At 43.0% G+C, this 19,262-nt stretch overlaps 1 protein-coding gene across 3 annotated transcripts in view; it reads right to left on the reverse strand.

The window, feature by feature from the left end:
* Positions 1–19,262, reverse strand: part of IQCK (IQ motif containing K) — a 144,045-nt gene that overhangs the window by 54,589 nt on the left and 70,194 nt on the right. Inside the window, exon 8 of one of the 3 annotated variants that reach the window (XM_071211314.1) lies at positions 12,638–12,718. The exons of the other annotated variants lie outside the window; for them this stretch is intronic. Within the exon in view, the coding sequence (XP_071067415.1) occupies positions 12,653–12,718 (66 nt within the window). The 3' untranslated portion in view covers positions 12,638–12,652. Of the gene's footprint in view, positions 1–12,637; positions 12,719–19,262 lie in introns of those variants that run through there. 3 annotated transcript variants of the gene reach the window in all.

Below are 19,262 nucleotides of genomic sequence, written 5' to 3' on the forward strand. Positions count from 1 at the left end.
TACCTCTATCCATGTATCCTCTTTGTCTCTATTTTCTAAACATTTGAGAGTCGGTTGTATATATCATGCTCCCCTAACACCACTTCCATTGTACATTCCCTGAGAACCAGGACACTCCCTTATAAGTATAACCTCCTTATTAAGTACAGCTATCAAGTTCGAGAAATTTAATATTGATATAAAGCATACAGTTCATATTCCAATTTTTTCACTTGTCCCAATAGTGTCCTTTGGGGCATTTTTTCATCCATTATTAGTTCCAAACCAGAATCATTGTGGTAAGATATATACAATAAAATCTCCCATCTTGATCACTCCCAAGCACACAATTCAGTAGAAATAATGTGCTATCATTACCACCTTCCATCACCAAAACTCTTCCTTCAGCCCAAACAGAAACCCTACACCCATTGTGCATTAATACCCCATTTCCCCTGCCCCCATTTACTATTGATTCAAAATGAATTGTTTCAAATGAATCATCTATACTTCTAGAGCTTCTATAGCATTTGAGCATAAATGAGGTTGTTGTTATATTAACGGTAGGTAAAGAACATTCTAGATCTGTGCTGTCCCACAGAAATATAACGTAGCCACACATGTAATTTTAAATTTCCCTGTGGCTTCGTTTGGAAAAAGGAAAGAGAAACAGGTGAAATTCTTTTTGAGAATGTACTTTTTAAACCTATTTTATCCAAAATATTATCATTTCAATAAGTGATCAATACAAAAATTCTTGATGAGGTTTCTTTTTCCCATACTGAGTCTTTTTTTTTTAAAGACTTATTTGTTTATTTATTTCTCTCCCCTTCCCACCCCCCCACCCCAGTTGTCTGTTCTCTGTGTCTATTTGTTGCGTCTTCTTTGTCCGCCTCTGTTGTTGTCAGCGGCATGGGAATCTGTGTTTCTTTTTTGTTGCGTCATCTTGTTGTGTCAGCTCTCCGTGTGTGCAGCACCATTCCTGGGCAGGCTGCACTTTCTTTCGCGCTGGGCGGCTCTCCTTATGGGGCGCAATCCTTGCACGTGGGGCTCCCCTACACGGGGAACACCCCTGCATAGCAGGGCACTCCTTGCGTGCATCAGCACTGCGCATGGGCCAGCTCGACCACATGGGTCAAGGAGGCCCAGGGTTTGAACCGCGGACCTCCCATGTGGTAGACAGGTGCCCTAACCACTGGGCCAAGTCCACCACCCTCTTTTTCCCATACTGAGTCTTTAAAATACGGTATGGTGCACTTATAGGGCCTTGCAATTCAGACTCACCACATTTCAGACTCTCGTGGCCATCTGCTGTACTGAAGAGTGCAGTTGCATCACCACGATACGTATTTTACTTATTTTATTAGCAATATAGCTCACATTAAGCGAGCACATATTATACCAGGCAATACTACCTGAGCGCTTTGCAAAAATGTAATCTTCAAAACAACCAGTAAGGTAGGACTGAGTGGCCCCATTTAACAGGTGAGGAAACTGAGAGTTTAAGAAACTTGCCAAGTCACACAGCTCAGAAATGCAGAGCTGAGATTCGAGTTTGGGCGGATGCCCTTGAGGAACTTAAGAGTCTGGCAGAGACACAGAGTATCCAGGAATAAAGTCAATGAGGCTCAGTACGAGTTCAGATGTCCGTGAGTCCAGGCCGCGGTGGGAAGGTGGAGAGGGGCAGCCCACCCAGCCTGCAGTGGTCAGCAAACACTTCGTGCACGAGAAGACTCTGGGCGAGACTGAGTCTGGTGTCACCATAGGCTGCCTCAGAGACCCAGAACCCCCATTCCCTCTAGTTTCGCCCATTAAGAGAGGGTTCACTGCTTTCTAGGCTCTTCGTGATTTTACTTTGGGGAGCACTGTTGCCCCTCCCTCCCACTGGACCTCCATCAGGGTCACCAGTAACCCCAATTTTTTAAAAAATTATTATTTTTTTTTTGTTTTATTTTCTCCTCCCCCACCCTCCATCATCCACTCTCTGTCCATTCCTGTGCGTTATTACTAGGAATGTTGGGGTTGGGTGTCATCTCAACCCTGTCCCTCCCAGAAAGTTCCTAGGTTCTGCATACTCGACCCCAACTCGACCCCAGAGTTCATCTCAATGAGAGGAATTTGGAGAGATGGCCTAAAGAAAACTCAAGGAAAAGAAAGTCCTTCCTATTACTTAATTTCCTAGGATATGGAATCCCTTATTCATCTTCAATAAAGAAAAGTACTCAAGGGATAATAAAAATATGTATAAAACATTACCTATAAGAATTTTTATATACACATACATGGATATATAATGTTCAGCATTATACAAATAGAGAGTTAAAAAAATGCCCCTAGGGAAACGGACTTGGCCCAGTGGTTAGGGCGTCCGTCTACCACATGGGAGGTCCACAGTTCAAACCCCGGGCCTCCTTGACCCGTGTGGAGCTGGCCCGTGTGCAGTGCTGATGTGCGCAAGGAGTGCCCTGCCACGCAGGGGTGTCCCCCGCGTAGGGGAGCCCCACGCGCAAGGAGTGCACCCGTAAGGAGAGCCGCCCAGCGTGAAAGAAAGTGCAGCCTGCCCAGGAATGGCGCCACCCACACCTCCCGTCTTGACGACAACAGAAGCGGACAAAGAAACAAGACGCAGCGAATAGACACAGAGAACAGACAACCGAGGGAGGGGAGGGGAATTAAATAAATAAATAAATCTTTTTAAAAAATGCCCCTATATTAATGTCACACAATATAAGGTAAGCCCCCACATCTCTTTAAGTACAAACTAAAGTTTGCACAGTGTTTTCTAAAGTCACATTCATAAGGCTTAGGCACCTTAGACACCTCCATTTTGGGTGAGCAGGGTTTTTACAACCAAGCAGCCCATAGCTTTGCTCATTCACCATTTTCACGTGGTTTCTGTTTATCAAGACCCAAGCACACAGAAATCCCCACATTCCTGCACTGTGACAAGTGATGCCCCTGATAAGCAAAAAGCCAAAAGCTCTTCCGAATCACTAAAGGAAGGTTCTCACAGATTATAACCAGCATGTTGACTATGTTTTATCATGGTCTAATTCTTATAAGTTGGTTGATTCTTATAAATTTGGAAGGACACATGGGGAATGTGGGTTCCTTTGGGGAGGAAGAATGATGAAGGCATTTTCACTTTTTACTGGATTTTATTATTTTTTATTATTACTATTTTTTGGATTGGATTGTTTGGGATGTTGGCAATTGAGTATATATTCCTTCAGGAACACAAGTGTTTAAACTTTAAGTAACAGGCAGCTGAGAAGCAAACAAGAGTTCTTTAGCTTAAAAAAATAATTGATGATTTCTCCCCACAATCCCTTGACTCTCCATGACCTAAATATTCGACAAACAGAAACTCCTATTTCCCCATGATTCTGGAAGCCTGTAGCTGTTCGTAGGGTTCTGCTGACCAGTTTAGGATGATTTCCCTGTTTGACCCCTTTGTCTTTTCCTTTATTTCCAACCAAGGACTGCTATTTGCCCCTACACAATGCAGGAGCCTCGTTAGTTGACTTCTTCCCGCCAGGAAAGCCTGGATCCCTAGGGAAGGCTTTTGTGAGCCTGGGGAACACATGTGCCTATTGAACTGGGTTAATCCCCATCACTATTATCACGATTAGGGAATCAATTTAAAAGGCAACTACTGTGCCAATCAGCAAATACAACAGAGGGCAGTGTAATGTTGAATGAATAAGCAATTTCTTTGCAAAACAAAGTCTCCCTTACCAGTGGCTTCCACTTTTATATCTTTAAACTACTGTGTGGAGTCCATTTGGTCTTCCAAGAGAGGCACCCTGAGTGTTATACATCTTATTGTGTACTTGACTTCTTTATGAGCATAAGAAATTTTTAAGGGCAGGAGAAAACATCATGTTCTCCCAGTTACATATTAGATAAAGCCAAGATAGGGTACCATATTGGTTAAGAAAGCTGACTCTGGATCAGACAGCCTAAGGTTGAATCTCAGCCCTGTAAATTACAAGCTGAGGAAACTTGGGCAAGTTACTTAAACTCTCTGAGCCTCAATTTCCTCATCTATAGAATGGGAATAATTTTTAAAAATTTCCTTTATTGGGTGGTGTGAAAACAAACTGAGATAATACATGTAAAGTGCTAAAACAGTATCTGACACATAGTGAGCTATGAATGTGTTCACAATTTCTTAAATTAATAAATCAATCAGAATTATCTGGATTCAGCTCTGAGGTTGGATCCGACCATTGCTGTTAGGACTCGGAGCCAAGTGGCTGAGGAGCTATTGATTCATAAAATTGAAAATGAGGCCTCCTCCCCAGGGTTACAAAGTACCAAATACATAAATGACTTTATAATTTTGTAACTTAAGGCATTCGCCAGCTTGCAGGGCGATCCTGGGGCTGTGGGGTGGTGGTTGCAGGCAGAGGGAAGAAGAGAGAAGCTATTTCCTGGGACTCTGAAAGTACCTTTCATAGGTCTACACCTCTGCATTCCTCTTAGCTCAGTTGTTTTCCTGGCTTCTAGGCAAAACAGACAAAAACATAGCAACAGCTACCCTCTCTGGATGATCCCCTGGAGTTTTTCCAATTGCTCTGGAGGAAGATACTTCATATATTACAGTTGCTGGAAAGAAGCTGGAAAAGTAAAAAAAATGAATCGTCCTTCAGTAATGCTCTCAAGAATGGGCATGAGATGCCTCCTGGAAGGTTCTTACTACATCTTTGCCCTGACCTGATTTAGTAATGCTTATAGTGAAGGGTTTATCCTCAAGAAAAGCAAATTACAACATAAAGGAAATACATGCTTGCAAAATCTCTTGCAATAACCTAATAAAATATTCTTTGTAAGTAAATGTGATTTCTTTTCAGATCTTTGGCAAAACAAAACAAAAGTTGGTTTCTCATTCTGGGGGTTATTAGTGTCTCCTACTGTTTTACTGAACTAATCCCTAAAACTTGGAGATACCACATATTTCCTGGGGTGGTGGCAGCAGCACAGGATAATCAACTGCCGTATGACATACTGCCTCTTAGAAGTTATTTGGGGCTTTCAGGGAAGATCAGAATTGTGTTTTAGAGAAGCATTTTTCAAACAGTCGGTTGTGGCCAATATATTAGTGAGTAGTAAATTCAGTTTAGGGAGTTGTGAAACAGCATTTTAAGAATGGTATTGAATAGAAAGTATAAAAAATATTATTCCTTTACCATAGGGAAGGATCCTCTTTTTCCCTGATAATGTTTTTTTGCCTCGAAGTCTATTTTACCTTATATTAATAATGTTATATTTGCTTCCTTTTGGCTAGTATTTGTGTGGGATATCTTTTTCCATCCCTTTACTTTTAACTATTCTGGGTCATTTTGTGGTACCTGTAACTGTAGCACAGACGTAGATTTCTTTTAAATCCAATCAACAACAACAACAGAAACAATACTGATGCCTGAGTCTTTCCAGCAGACTCCGATTTAACTGATCCTGGGCACAGCCTGGACTTTAGGGTTTTTATAGTTGCCCAGGGGTCTCCAGTGCGCAGCCAAGGTTGTGAGCTCTAGAGTGCAGCTGTTTAACCACTCTGCCGGTGGCTCTGGACCTGTGGTCCCCAGACCGGCAGTATCAGCATTGCCAGCACCTGAGCACTCAGAAATGTAAATTCTCAGGCCCCGGCTCTGATCTACGGACTCAGGCATTCTCAGGGTGAAACCCAGCAGTCTATATTTTAACGCTATTTTAGGCTTTCCAGATAATTCTGCTGTGAGCTAAAATTCGAGAATCACTGCCCTCAGTGAATCACATCTCCCTGGATGCCTGTCTCTTTGAAAAGATTTCCGCTCACTGCAGTGAAGTCTATTTCTGCCCACTCCAATCTAGGTGGGCTTCGTGACTTGTTTTCATCAACAGAAGGTAACGGAAGTGCTGCTGTGCAAGTTCTAGAATCTAGGACTCACAAAGACTTGCTTGAGGCTTCTGTTTTTTGCCTCAGTGATGGCTTGAACCTGGATGTACCTCAGAAAGATTAATTCTTAAAGTAATCATTCCTATGAATGTGGACCCATTGTAAGCAGGGCCTCTTGATGAGGCTACTTCAGTTAAGGTGTGATCCACCTCTCAGGATGAGTCTTAAACCTCTTACTGGAGTCCTTTATAAATGGAATTGAGAGAGAGAGAGAAAGCCATAGAAGCAAGAAGCTGAAAACAAGGAAACCCAGAAGAGAAGGGGGGAACAAGCAGATGCCACCACGTGCTTGCCATGTGGCAGAGGGGCCCAGTATCACTGGCAGCTGGGCTTCCGAAAGAAGACATCACCTTGATGATGCCTTGATTTGGACATTGACCTGGACTCTAACCATAAACGAATACATTCCCATTGTCTAAACCAAGCCCATTTCATGGTACTGCTCTGAGCACCCTAGGAAACAAAAACAGCCTCCTTGGAATGTTTCTACCATAAGGTGAGAAGCTGGCCTGGCTTCCTGGAGGAGGAGAGGCCTCGTGGAGAACTGAAGTGCCCGCCAACAGTCGGCACCAAGGCCCAGGCCAGCTGGGACTTTCCAGCTCAGCCCGCTCACCAGGAGATGTAGCTGCATAAGCGTGTCTAGGAGAAACCAGCAGAACCACCCAGTCAGCCCGCAGAATCGTGAAAAATAAACTGCTGTTGTTTTAAGTCACTAAGTTTTATAAAGAGGGAGGGGGGATGTTACTTGGCAGAAGGGACCTAATACAAGCAGCTGTGCAATTTGCCCGTGAACTTGGACTTGAAAGGAAATTAACAAGCTCTTTAAAGAAAAGGATGCTGGAAAAGTTGGGACTTAAGCTGCTACAAGTACCAGGCAGGGTACTAGGTGCCACCCATGCAGGGGCGGCTTCCTGGTCATGTGGCCAGGTCAGTCACACAGTTCCCGGAGCTTATAAGGGCCTCATCTTCATTTACTGCTCCATCGTCACTGTCTGGAAATCCTTAACAATTTCTGAACAAGGGGGCCCAGCATTCTCATTTTGCATTGGGCATTGCAAATTACGTAGCTGTTCCTGCTAATAAGCCATTTTCTCATTCAGTTCTCTCAACAACCCTAGGAACTTAAGAGTCAATGATTATCATCAGGCCACATTTTACAGATAAGGAAAAAGAGGCTCAGAGAAGTTAAATGCTAATCCAGGGTCCCATGACCAGGGAGAGGGTACACTCGGGTGTCTCAAACCCCCAGCCCTGGTTTCCACCCACTGTGGGTGAACTGGGTGAGATCCACGGAGTGAAACCTGGAATTCCCTTTATCAGCCTTCAGCACATACTTCAGATACATTGTTCCTGAGCAAATAAGAAGGGGGAGGTTCTGCCAAAAGCCTGGCCAGTTAGCAAAGCATTTTCCAGGCATATTAAGGAAAATCCACTTGCAGATATAACCCAGAGTATTTTTAAACAATGATAGAGCCAGGCAGGGGGGAGGGGAAGGGCCTGGCCTGGGGCGCTAGACCCAAAGCACCCCCAGCTCCCTATTTATAGCCCTGTGGCCTAGTTGGTTCTGCCAGGTGGCTCTGAAAACTGTCCTGAGAACTGGGCCTGGAAACTGACAATGGAAACTAGGCGCCTCTTTCTGAGGGTTCAGCTGGAACCATGCTGGGTTCAGACAAAGGTTTTTCTGAGGAGCTCAAGGATGTTTTGAAAAACGGGATATTTCAAAAAGTCTTTCACAGGGAATAAAAAAGCAAGGAAGGAAAAAACATCAGGAAATCAATAATCGGGAATAGGTTCTCTAGGGAAGCCAATGCATGAATCAGGTCAAGTCCACGGAGAGCGAACGTTGACTGAAGCCTAACCAGGTGCCAGGAACGGTGCTGAGCACTCGCGTGCCCCACCTCATTCATGCCTCCCCTGCGACCCCGGGAGGCCGGCTCCGTCCTGACCCCAACTTCACAGGGACAGCAAGCGGGCTGAGGAAAATTACAGCATGTGTTGGAGGTCACAGGGCTGGGAGGCCAGAATCCAAACGCGCAGCGTGGCCCCTCCTGCCCCCCTGCCCCAGGCTGTCCCAATAGTCCTGCTTCTCCAACTTTCACGTGCAATGGCTCACTGGGGAGCTCATTACGATCCAGATTATGATCAAGGAGGTCTGGGGCAGGGCCCGCGATTCTGCATTTCCCCGGTTCCCATGATGCTGCGGCTGGTCCACAGACTGCAGTGTCTGCAGTGGGGATGCAGAATATTACAGCAGTCTCCCTGCTGCCACTGTGTGTGTGTGTGTGTGTATGTGTGTGTGTGTAGGTAATGTTTCATTTTTTTCACTGAAGTGAAAGTCACATAACATTGAATTAACCATTCTAAAGTGTACCTATCTGTGGCTTTTCGTGCACTGACAATATTGTACAACCACCACCCCTCTAGTTTCAAAACTTTGTTACACGACCTTGAAGAACTCCTGGATCCATTAAAGAGCCACTCCCCCTTCCCACCTCTCCCAGGCCCTGGCGACCACCAACCTGCTTTCTGTCTCTAGGGATTTACCTACTCTGAATATTTCATACAAATGAAATCACATGATAAGCGACCTTCACGCTGGCTTCTTTCCCTTAGCATATTATCGTCAAGGTTCATCCCATGTTGTAACATGTAGGAATACTTCACTAGTTTTTGTGGTTGAATAATATCCCATTCTGTGGATATAGCAGTGTCAGTTTGTCCGTTCATCCATGGATGGAGCTTTGGGTTGATTTCACCTTTTGGCTAACGTGGATAATGCCAATGTAAACATTTCTACAGTCTGCTCTTCATACACAATCTGAGTTATTGCATAGTTTCCACTGCTGCGTAACAACTCCAAAACTTGGGGACTTGAGGCAACAGCAAACTTTTATTATTTCACATGGTTTCTGAGGATCAGGAATCCAGGAGAAGCAGTTCTTCTCAGGGTTTCTCCCGAGGTTGCAGTCAAGATGTCGCCTGGGCCTGCAGTGACATCTGAAGGCTCAACAGGGCTGGAGGCTCCACTTCTAAGTTCACACATGTGGCTGTTGGCTGGAGGCCCATTTCTGGTCAAGTGGCATCTCTGTAGGACTCTGTGCCCTGTAAAGCTCTGTGCTCATGACACAGCAGCTGGCCTCCACCAGTGAGACAGAGGCAGACCACAGTGTCTCTTCTAACCCAAACTCAGCAGCGGCACACCATTCTTTTTGGCATGTTCTACCAGTCACACATAACAACCCTGATGCAATGGTGGAAAGGACTCCATGGGGTGTAAGTGTCACTGGGGATCACTGGGGAAGGGGTCACCATGGGTGCTAGCCACCACGGTCTCCTCTGAAAAGGAAGTCAGATCATGTCATCCTCTGCTCAAAAACCATCATCATTTCTCATCAGGGTCAGAAGAAATCCAAAGTTCCAAAGTCCTGCTGGGAGCTCACATTTGGCCTCTTGGATCTGGTCCTGAATACTTTTCTCACCTCTTCTCCCTCTCACTCTCAGCTTATTGTAATCCAACCACCCCGACCTAACTGCTCTTTCTCCAGTCCATCTAGCAACCTCCTTCTCTTGCCCTTGCTTTTTCCTCTGCCTTGAACGAACCTCATTCAAGTCTCTGCTCAAATAACATCACCCGAGAGAGGCCTTCCCTGCCCACCACATCATCTACAACAGTAGTAGCCTCCATTATTCTCTAGCCCTTTTGTTTGCTTTATTTCGATTCCTAGTATTTGCAGTACACTCTTGTTCAGCAAATGTTCAGTCCTTCTCCCTGCCACACACCTCCATGACAGGAGTGTGCATTCCTGCCCCAGTGATGCTGGGCTTGGCCATGTGACTTGCTTTGGCCAGTAGAATATGGCACAAGTGACATTAAGGCACAATGTGTGTGCTATTGCTTGCCCCTCTGAGAGGGTCTGACCTCTGCCATGACAGAAACAGACCCCTGGTAGCCTGCAGGTCTCAGAAGAAGGACCAACCCTGGAAAAGACCTGAACAGAACTCCCAGCGTGCAACCACAAAAACCTGGCTGGTCTGCAGACACAGGAGTGAGAGATCAATGTATGCATGTAAGTCATGAGCTTTGGGATGGTTTGTCACATAGCCTTATTGCAACAATAGGGAACTGATACACTTCTTGACTTATATAACATATTTATGTATCTGTTTATAATCTATCATAAAAATGCAAGCTCCAAGAGGGCAGTGAATTTGTCTTACTCACTGTGGTATGTCTAGTGCCTAGAACAACACCTGCTGCTACATAGTATGCACTCAATAAATACTAGTAAAAGAATATTAGTGAATGAATTAATCTAATTGTAGTACCTGCTTGCTTAACCATTATATATACTGCCTTTGAATTAGACTGAAAAATTGCAAAGTATTAAAAAATAATTGTCTTACTATATTGAGTGAAATAAGTCAGACACAAAAGGACAAATACTGTATGACCTCACTGATATGAAATAATTATAATAAGCAAATTCAAAGAATCAGAAACCGGAATACAGATTAGCAGGTGTTGGAGTGAGGGTATGGGGTAGGGAGTTTTCTTAATGGGTGCAGAGTTTCTGTTTAGGTTGATAGAAATGTTTTAGTAATGGACAGTGGTGATAGTAACACAATTGTAATTAACAGCACTGAATTGCACATCTGAATGTGGTTAAAAGGGGAAAATTTTAGGACAGTGGAATCCTAGTGTAAACTATGGACTATAGTTAATAGTACAATTATAATAATTGTTCTGTCATCAATTTTAACAAAGATACCCCACTATGCAAAATGTTAAAAATGGGCATAGGTATATGGGCACTCTGTATTTTCTGCATGATCATTCTGTAAACCTACAACTTCTCTCATTTAAGGGAAAAAAAAAAAGCTAGGACGCTGGCCAAAAAAAAAATGGTCTTAGGAGGAGTTCTAAACAGCTTCACAAGGAAGCTGTGAGACTCATCAAACTGCTTGCCACTGTCTCTGTGCCACTTTTCACCTGGGTCATATCAGAAGCCATTCAAAAAATACAACTGACCCCTGCCTGAGAACGGAAGTGCTGCTTGAAATGACACTGGTTGAAAAGTGCTGCTTGAAAAGCCACAGAGATGGCTAAAGAGCGGTGCATAGAGGGAGGCAATGCACCCACCACCTTCCCCACCCCACCCCCGCCTGGGCCAGCAGCACCAGGGGACTGCTGGAAAGGCGGAAGAGCCAGCTGGGGACAGCCCTGGAGCAGACCAACAATATGGAGGGAACCAAACACTCCAGAGAAAGCGGAGGGAAAATGAATCTGGACTTTAAATCATTCTCTTTTGGGACTTTCTGAGGAAATAAAATTTGTGACTAACTCTTAAAGGCTTTTTCAGTTCTGCCATCTCAGTACTTACTTTGAGCTGGGAGTATTTTGAACAAGAACATGTTTGGCCAAATTTACTGCATTGGTAAGTGTGTCTTCCTTCCAAAAGAAATGCTCCAAATAGTTCTACATGTGCCAATGGAGAAAGCTATCCTCCAAGCTAAATGAAAAGGCAAGTTGCAGAAGAGCTCAAGTGTAAGCCCATATTTATAAATAGAGAGCGAGAGACCATATTTAGAAAAAACACACAATGTAAGAAATGCACATAAACATTCATATACAAAGGAGAAACTGAAAAGACACACACCAAACTGCGCATGGTGGTGACAGCTGGGAACCAGGTTTGGGGTGGGGCAGGAATGGAGATTTTCACATTTTACTTTAAACCACGTCTATGGGGTTTGATTTTTGTTTACAATGAGTATCTGTTCTTTTATAATAAATATATTAATAAAGACTTCTTCATATATCTGGATGGCCATTTATTTCCATACCCAAATTAAGGCACCACTCCAGTCAATATTTTCCAAGGTGGTCAAATGCTGTTGTTAAATGGCATCTTGGTTCATAAGATGTTCTCCAGAGGCCAGAGGCACTCCCCTTGCTTTCTGAGATGCTGGCTCCTGCGCTGTGCTGTAATTGGATCTGGAGCGCCATGCCTCTGCTTCTTTTGTCTTTCTAGTTGCATCAGTGTTTCCTTTCTGCAAAAACACTGACTTCATCCACCCAGGCGAAGAACCGCTGGCCTATAGGGAGGCCCACTTCTGTCGACATCACCACAGTCTTGGGAAGGAGTTGTATGTACCCAACTCTCTGCTCCATCTGCATCAAGCACTCTTCTACAAGTACACGTAAAATGGACTGGGAGAGGCAACTCTTTCCATTTGGTCTCTAAAACCTCTCTCATTTGTGCAGGAGTCAGAGCCTCTGGCACTTTTCAAATACAAAAGACACTGATATATAATTATACCCATATTGATACCATTTGATGAAGCAGCTACAGTTTACACTTTCTCCTGTGTTGCTGCATTTAAAAATATATTGATCCTCACGATAACCTGGTGAATTAGAATGGACAGCTATTTTTATTCGCAATCTAGAGAAAGAAATTGAGACTCAAGTTTAGTGATTTGTCCTAGATCATCCAACTCATGGGCAGCAAAGTCAATTACAATACAGCAGTGGATCTCAACCCTGACTGAGTCACTTAGGCTCTTTAAAAAACAGCCTTTGTCCTGGTTTCACTATAGTCAGTTGAACAAGAATCTCAGGGGAGTGATGCTCTGAGTATCCGAAAGTGAAAAGAACTTCTTTCCACGGGTGATCTTGATGCATAGTGAAATCATTGCAACCAGCCATAAAAACAAATGAGTCTTATGTAAAATTCAAAAGTGCTCGTCACCAGGCTTCAGGAATCCCTTCTTGGTTCTTCTCTTGTTGTTGATGGAATACTGCTGGCAATGAAAAAAGAATGAACTACCGATAAACACAACTACACGGAAGAATTCAAATGCATTAGGCTGAGTTCAAGAAGCCAGACTCAAAGTTTACATACTGTCTAACTCCATTTATATGGCATTTTGGCAAAGGCAAACAGATCAGCGGTTGCCAGGGACTAGGGGTGGGGGCGGTGTTGACTACAAACAGGCAACATGAGGAAATTTTTGGGGGGGGGGGTGATATAAATGCCCTATTTCTTGATTATGGTGGTGGTTAGATGACTGTGTGCTTTGTCAAAATTCATTAAAAAGGGGTGAATTTTACTCTACATAATAAACTCCTTTAACATACAAAAACACACAGTGAGTAATTATTACACACCCACTAGAATGGTTAAAATGAGAAAGAATCACCATACCAAGTGTTAATGAGGACATGGAGCAACTGGAATGCTCTCCCATGTCTAGGAGGAATGCAAAATAGCTAAAGTGAGAGAAAGAGAAGAGAGAGAGAAACGGGGTTCTGAGAAGGGTCAGACGTGGGCTTGGCTTTGGTTCTGCCACTTGTCACTGGATGTTATCTGGCAAGTCATGGTCTCTAAGGTCTTGATTTATCTATCTATACATGAGATAATAGTAATGCATACATACCTGCCTACTTCGTAGGGTCATCATAAGGAATAAAGGAAATAACACTTATAAAACACAGCACAGGGCCTGCTACACAGAAAGAGTTCCAAAATACTAGATTTCTCTATTATTAATATTATTGTCATTCTTCTTGTTTTAGTTGTCTCTGAGATCATCAAGGGATGGATGAGCTATGTTTCTACAGTGCCCAGCACTGTTCTGGGCAGGTAGAAGGCCCTCCACAGAAACTGATCAAATGGAAGAATGAGCAAATGATGTCCCATGTCAGTTGGAAGGTGTTTGGCTTCCATTTGAAAGTGATGGCAGAAAAGTCAGTGTGGTGGTTTGGAACTGTATGTACCCCAGAAAATCATATTCTTAAATCCATTCCTGTGAGTGTAAACCTATTATAAGTAGGGTCTTTTGATGGTATTACTTCAGTTAAGGCATAGCCCAGGGTGGTGTCTTAATCCTCTTACTGGAGTCCTTTATGAACAGAATGTATTCAGAGAAAATGAGAGAGAATGCCCCAGAAGCAAGAAGCTGAAAGCAACCAAACCAGGAAGAGAAAAGCGAAACCAGCAGATACCATCATATGCCTTGCCATATGGCAGAGGAACCAAGGATGGCTGGCAGCCAGTCTTTGGGAAGAAAGCATCGCCTTGATGATGCCTTGATTTGAACATTTTTCTCAGCCTCAAAACTGTAAACTTGTAAGCTAATAAATTCCCATTGCTAAAAAGCCAACCCATTTTATGGTATATGCATCCTGCAGCTAAGCAAACTAAAACAGGTGTCAGCAGCTATTGCTGGAAACATTCCATTTCAAATGTGAGAGGTCTAATGCCTGAATCTTAGGCCTAAAAACCAAGGCCTCTACATCTGTTGAAAAGTTTAGGGATTTTATTCCACTCATTCAGTGAGACTTATCCAGGGGGCCTCAGCCTCTCCAACAACTTATAAACATTTTCTGCATGTTACAAAATGCTCAAAACCATTTTCAAATACTTAGCCTCAGTCAACATAATTATAAATCCTTTCACAGACATCTGAAATAGCCTAAAGAAAAGGTCTCTATGGTACAGAACTTGGAGGGGTTTGAGGGTGATGGGCTAAAAAGGGCTAAGCCTATATTTAGGAGTCAGAAAAAGACAAGGGGGATCGCAGGGAGAAGATAAATCCTCCCAAGTGGAGTTCCTGCTTGGCCCTTGGGGCAGGGATTGTTCAAGTCATAAAGTATACGACCAGTCCCTCTTAGGCTACCAAGACATGGACATGCACCGTGAAGAGGGGAGCTGGTGGTAATTTGATACAATGCCCCATTTTTAGCATTCCTTTTGCACAACACAATGTCTGGTTTTTGCTGGCAAAGTCTACCCACCTGCCAGCAGATATCAGCAATAGGAAGAGAAATCCCAAATGAAGAAAACCTTTCCTATGCAATAGTAAGATGAACTAAACATGCCCCAGTACGCCCTCCTTTCATTCAGCTGATGCCCTCCTTTCAAGCCTGCTTGGGGGAAACCAGTTTCTAACAGCACTCTTCATTTCTCTATGTCACAAACCCTGGTGAGGAGATTGTACCCAAAGGCCAATAATAAAATGAATATACTTCTCTCAAGTGTCATCTCTGGGAGGATTAACAAGGACCACTGCTGAGTCCGAGGTTCCTGGTATATAAGAAACTCCCCACAAAAGTCCATATTTAAATGCCTATGAAAGTCCAAGAGAAGGGTTTATAAAACAGAACAATAGGGAAGCGGACTTGGCCCAGTGGTTAGGGCATCCATCTACCACATCGGAGGTCCGCGGTTCAAACCCCGGGCCTTCTTGACCGGTGTGGAGCTGGCCCACATGCAGTGCTGATACGCGCAAGGAGTGCAGTGCCACGCTGGGGTGTCCCCTGTGTAGGGGAGCCCCACGTGCAAGGAGTGTACCACGTAAGGAGAGCCGCCCAGTGTGAAAAAAGTGCAGCCTGCCCAGGAATGGTGCTGCACACACAGAGAGCTGACACAACAAGATGACACAACAAAAAGAGACACAGATTCCCGTGCCGCTGACAACAGAAGCGGACAAAGAGGAACACGCAGCAAATAGACACAGAGAACAGACAACTGGGGCCGGAGGGGGGGAGAGAGACAGGGAGAGAAATAAATAAATAAATCTTTTAAAAAACAGAACAATATAGTCTGTTTTTCTTCTCAAATGTCCCTTAGAGAGATCATTTAAAGAACCAGTCACTCATTCAAATATTTATTCTGGGCCTTCTGTGTGCCAGACACTGTTATAGGGGCTGAGGATACAGGGAAGAACAAGTGAAGTAGCCTCTGTCCCATGGAGCTCACATTCTAGTCAGGGGAGACAGGCAATAGACAAACCAGTGAATATCGAATACAATGTCAGGGAGTTAATAGGCAACAGAAAGAATATAAGGCAAAGTCAGAGGCTGGAGAGTGACGAGAAGGTGCTATTTAGAAAGGAGGAATGTCTGAGAAGCCTGAATGAAGCATAGGAAGGCGCCATGACTGATACTTACAGGCTGAGAGAATAAATAACAAGTGCAAAGGCCCTGAGACAGGAGTATGTATGACTGGGGCACTTGAGGAACCTCAAGGAGGCCACTAGGATGGTTTTTACAAAGATGCTCTGTTATGGAAAATAGAACCAATAGCAACAATAGCTAATATTTAATGTGGAGTCACTATGTGACTGGCACCGTGCCAAGTCCCTTACTTGGACTAACATCCAATTCAATCTTCAGAGAGAGGAATTATCAATATTTCCACTTTACAGACTGGAAACTGGTTCAGAAGATAAACAACCTGCCCAAAGTTATCCATAACCACACATACCTGGATTTAACTTAGAGCGCAAGTTGCTAACAAGTTGCTATAGGGCTGGTTTTACTCTTTCTAGAGTAAAGTCTTTCCAGGCAGGCATAACATTCAAGAACAATAAAGTTAAGGCTAGTGATGAGAATTTCATGTGACCTTTAAAAATTACCATGCCTAATAGGCCAGCCAGCTGCCTGAAGTGGAGAAAACTTTATCTTCTTAAGTGCAGAGCTTCAAGATGGAATTTCTGCTTTTTGTGGAAAAATGTGGGAGGAATTACAAAGTCTTTTCTTTGTATTCTTTGAAGACCCTTTCTGTAGATGCTTCAATTTTAGCCTGGCTGTGTCTTCATCCATTTTTGACCTACCTTATTATATAGGTCATCTCTAAATAGAAAGGAGTGGTTTTTCAGGAAAAAAAATAAATCAAAACATACTTAAAGGGCATGGATGTAGCTCAAACAATTGGGCTCCTGTCTACCATATAGGAGGCCCTGGATTCGATTCTTGGAGGCTCCTGGTGAAGGCAAGCTGGCCTATGCCGTGGAGAGCAGGTGCAGCAAGATGATGCAACAAAGGGGGATGCAGAAGAGAGACAGTGAGAGACGCGGCAGACCAGGGAGATGACGTGGCTCTAGGAATTGAGTGCCTCTCCCCACACCGGAGGTCCCAGAATTGGTTCATAATGCCTCCTAAAGAGAAAGATGAGGAGAAAAAACAAGCAGACACAGAAGAACACATAGCGAATGGACACAGACAGCAGACAACTGGGGGGGTAAGGGGAGATAAATAAATTTTAAAAAATAAATCTTAAAAAGAAAAATGTAGAGAGAGTAAAAACATTATCATTTATTTAGATCTAAACAAGCACAATAATATTTTCATATATTTCTTTCTAGCCTATTTTCTACATAGAGTTCTTTATTTTTACATAATAATAAACAATGTGTCTATGAGAAATTCTATTCTTTTTTCACGTTGCCAGTGGACATGTAAATTGGTCTAGAGGCTAGACTTTAGCTTCCCTAGACAATAATTTAGCAATAATTATCAAAACTCTGAAAAAATGCTTGGGCCATCTTTGAGCCATCGATGCCACTTTCTGCAATAGATCTTATCAAGAAAATAAAACAACTTTACAATGACATATGAACAAGGGTGTTTTTCATAACACAATTTATGGAAGGAGAGAAAACTAGAATGCCTAATCACTTATGGTAAAAATAAGTTATGGTTCAATGTATTCACAGAAAGGAATATCAAAGATTATCATGGACTATCAAAGGAGTAACATTTTTGAGACAGATCTTTGTATACTTACTAAGAAAGATATTCCCAGTATTATCATTTAAGGGAAAAGGGCAGGTAGAAAATAGTGTTTACCATCACAATTTTGTAAAAAGAAATATATTTATAACCATATGAATAGGAAAAAGTTCTAGAAGGATGAACACCATTAGAGAAGTTTAAAAATTATAGGCATTACATAATTTTTCCCAAAATTGATAAGTATTACTTAAACAATTTTTTTAAAAAGCAGATATGTTTAGAAAAATGTGTTCCTTGGGGAGAGGCTTCCTCTCTCAGCTGTGGCCAAGCTCCGGCTGATGCAGACCAAAATCCTTCCCTGGGACAAGTTAGGATCACAGCTCTGCACAAGTGGACCCAGATTTTCACTTTGTGCCAAGACCCTTCTTCATGTACAAATAAGTGAGAATCTAAAAATTTTTGTTAAAAATTGTCACTGTTGGGACTCTACATTGTGACAAAAAAATCAGTCTTGAAGAGCATTCACTGATGTAGCTGAATCTTGGTGTCCTGTGTGCCCACGGCTCAGCCTCTCTCCCTCTCTGAGCTCTTCTTGCCTCTGTGGTCACTTCTCTGGCAGGTTCTTCACACAGGGGCAAGATGGCCATCAGAAGCTCCAGCCTAACAGCCTCACCTCTTAGCAGCCCCAGTGCAAAGAGGGCTTCTCTGTCCTAACAACTCCATTTAGAATCCTGGAAATGAGTTTCACTGGGTCTGTCTGCCCTGATTTCACATGCCCATTCCTGTGGCCAGAGGGATGCAATATTTGTATGTCCAAGCCAACACAGGCCCACCCCTATAGCCAAGATGTGGCCTGTTCAACTCTAAAACTCTTGACTCTTTGCTCATAGCAAGCTGCTTTCTCTGGGGCACCTCGTCTACCCCTCAACAAAGGGATGAATGAGTAAGGTATAAATACACAAAATCACACTGTTCTCAGCTGGTAGAGATCAGGATCTCCCTTTATTTTTTAAATTTAATCTTTAAAATTTTACAAGGCGGCAAAGGAGCCGCTGAAGCAACTTACACTGTATTGTTCACCATAAAATAATGGGTAATGACTGGTGGCCTTTGTGATTCTCAGCTGTCACAATGCCCAGCAGGGGGGTTGACATTGGGAAGAGGGGAGGATTGCTGAACCTAATGAATGTCACTCTGGGTGTCTAGGCTGAACTAGACAAAATAAAATAAATCCAATGAGCACAAAGCAAAAAACACTGCAAGCTCTTTTAGGTAGAATAGTCAGTGGATTTATCTGGTCTCTGTCTCCCAAAACCATTAAAGAAATTTCAATTTATTACGGCCCACGGGAACCTCATCTGAACTTCACGAGAGAGTAGAGTATTCTCTGTTAGTTGTTAGCTACTGCCTTTGATATTTCATAAACAGAAGACCACCACTTGATGGGGTAGAATAGGACTTATCACAAATCACACTTCAGAAAGGAGAGTTTTCAAAGGATTTTGTTCACAATATCCAAATGTTTTTTGTTTTTTTAAACACCCAGTTTTGTATATTGGAACAATCTGGCTTTCCAACCACTATTTAGTGCTTTGATTGAAGTAACAGGAGAATGTCTACTTCTACAGAAGTGCTTAATGTCTAGTAATAAATATCAGGAACTTACTTACAATGCTAACTATAAAGTCACAGCAACAAGGAAGGGTTCACTCAAAATAGCCATTCCTATCACATGACATTTCTGCTAATGTGGCCAGTTCAAAAGTATTTTTAGACAAAGTCCAGTTAGTTTTGCACTAGATGAGAGAGTGAGGGTATTAGTTT

Source organism: Dasypus novemcinctus, chromosome 23 (assembly GCF_030445035.2).
Source record: "Dasypus novemcinctus isolate mDasNov1 chromosome 23, mDasNov1.1.hap2, whole genome shotgun sequence".
Lineage (NCBI taxonomy): Eukaryota > Metazoa > Chordata > Mammalia > Cingulata > Dasypodidae > Dasypus > Dasypus novemcinctus.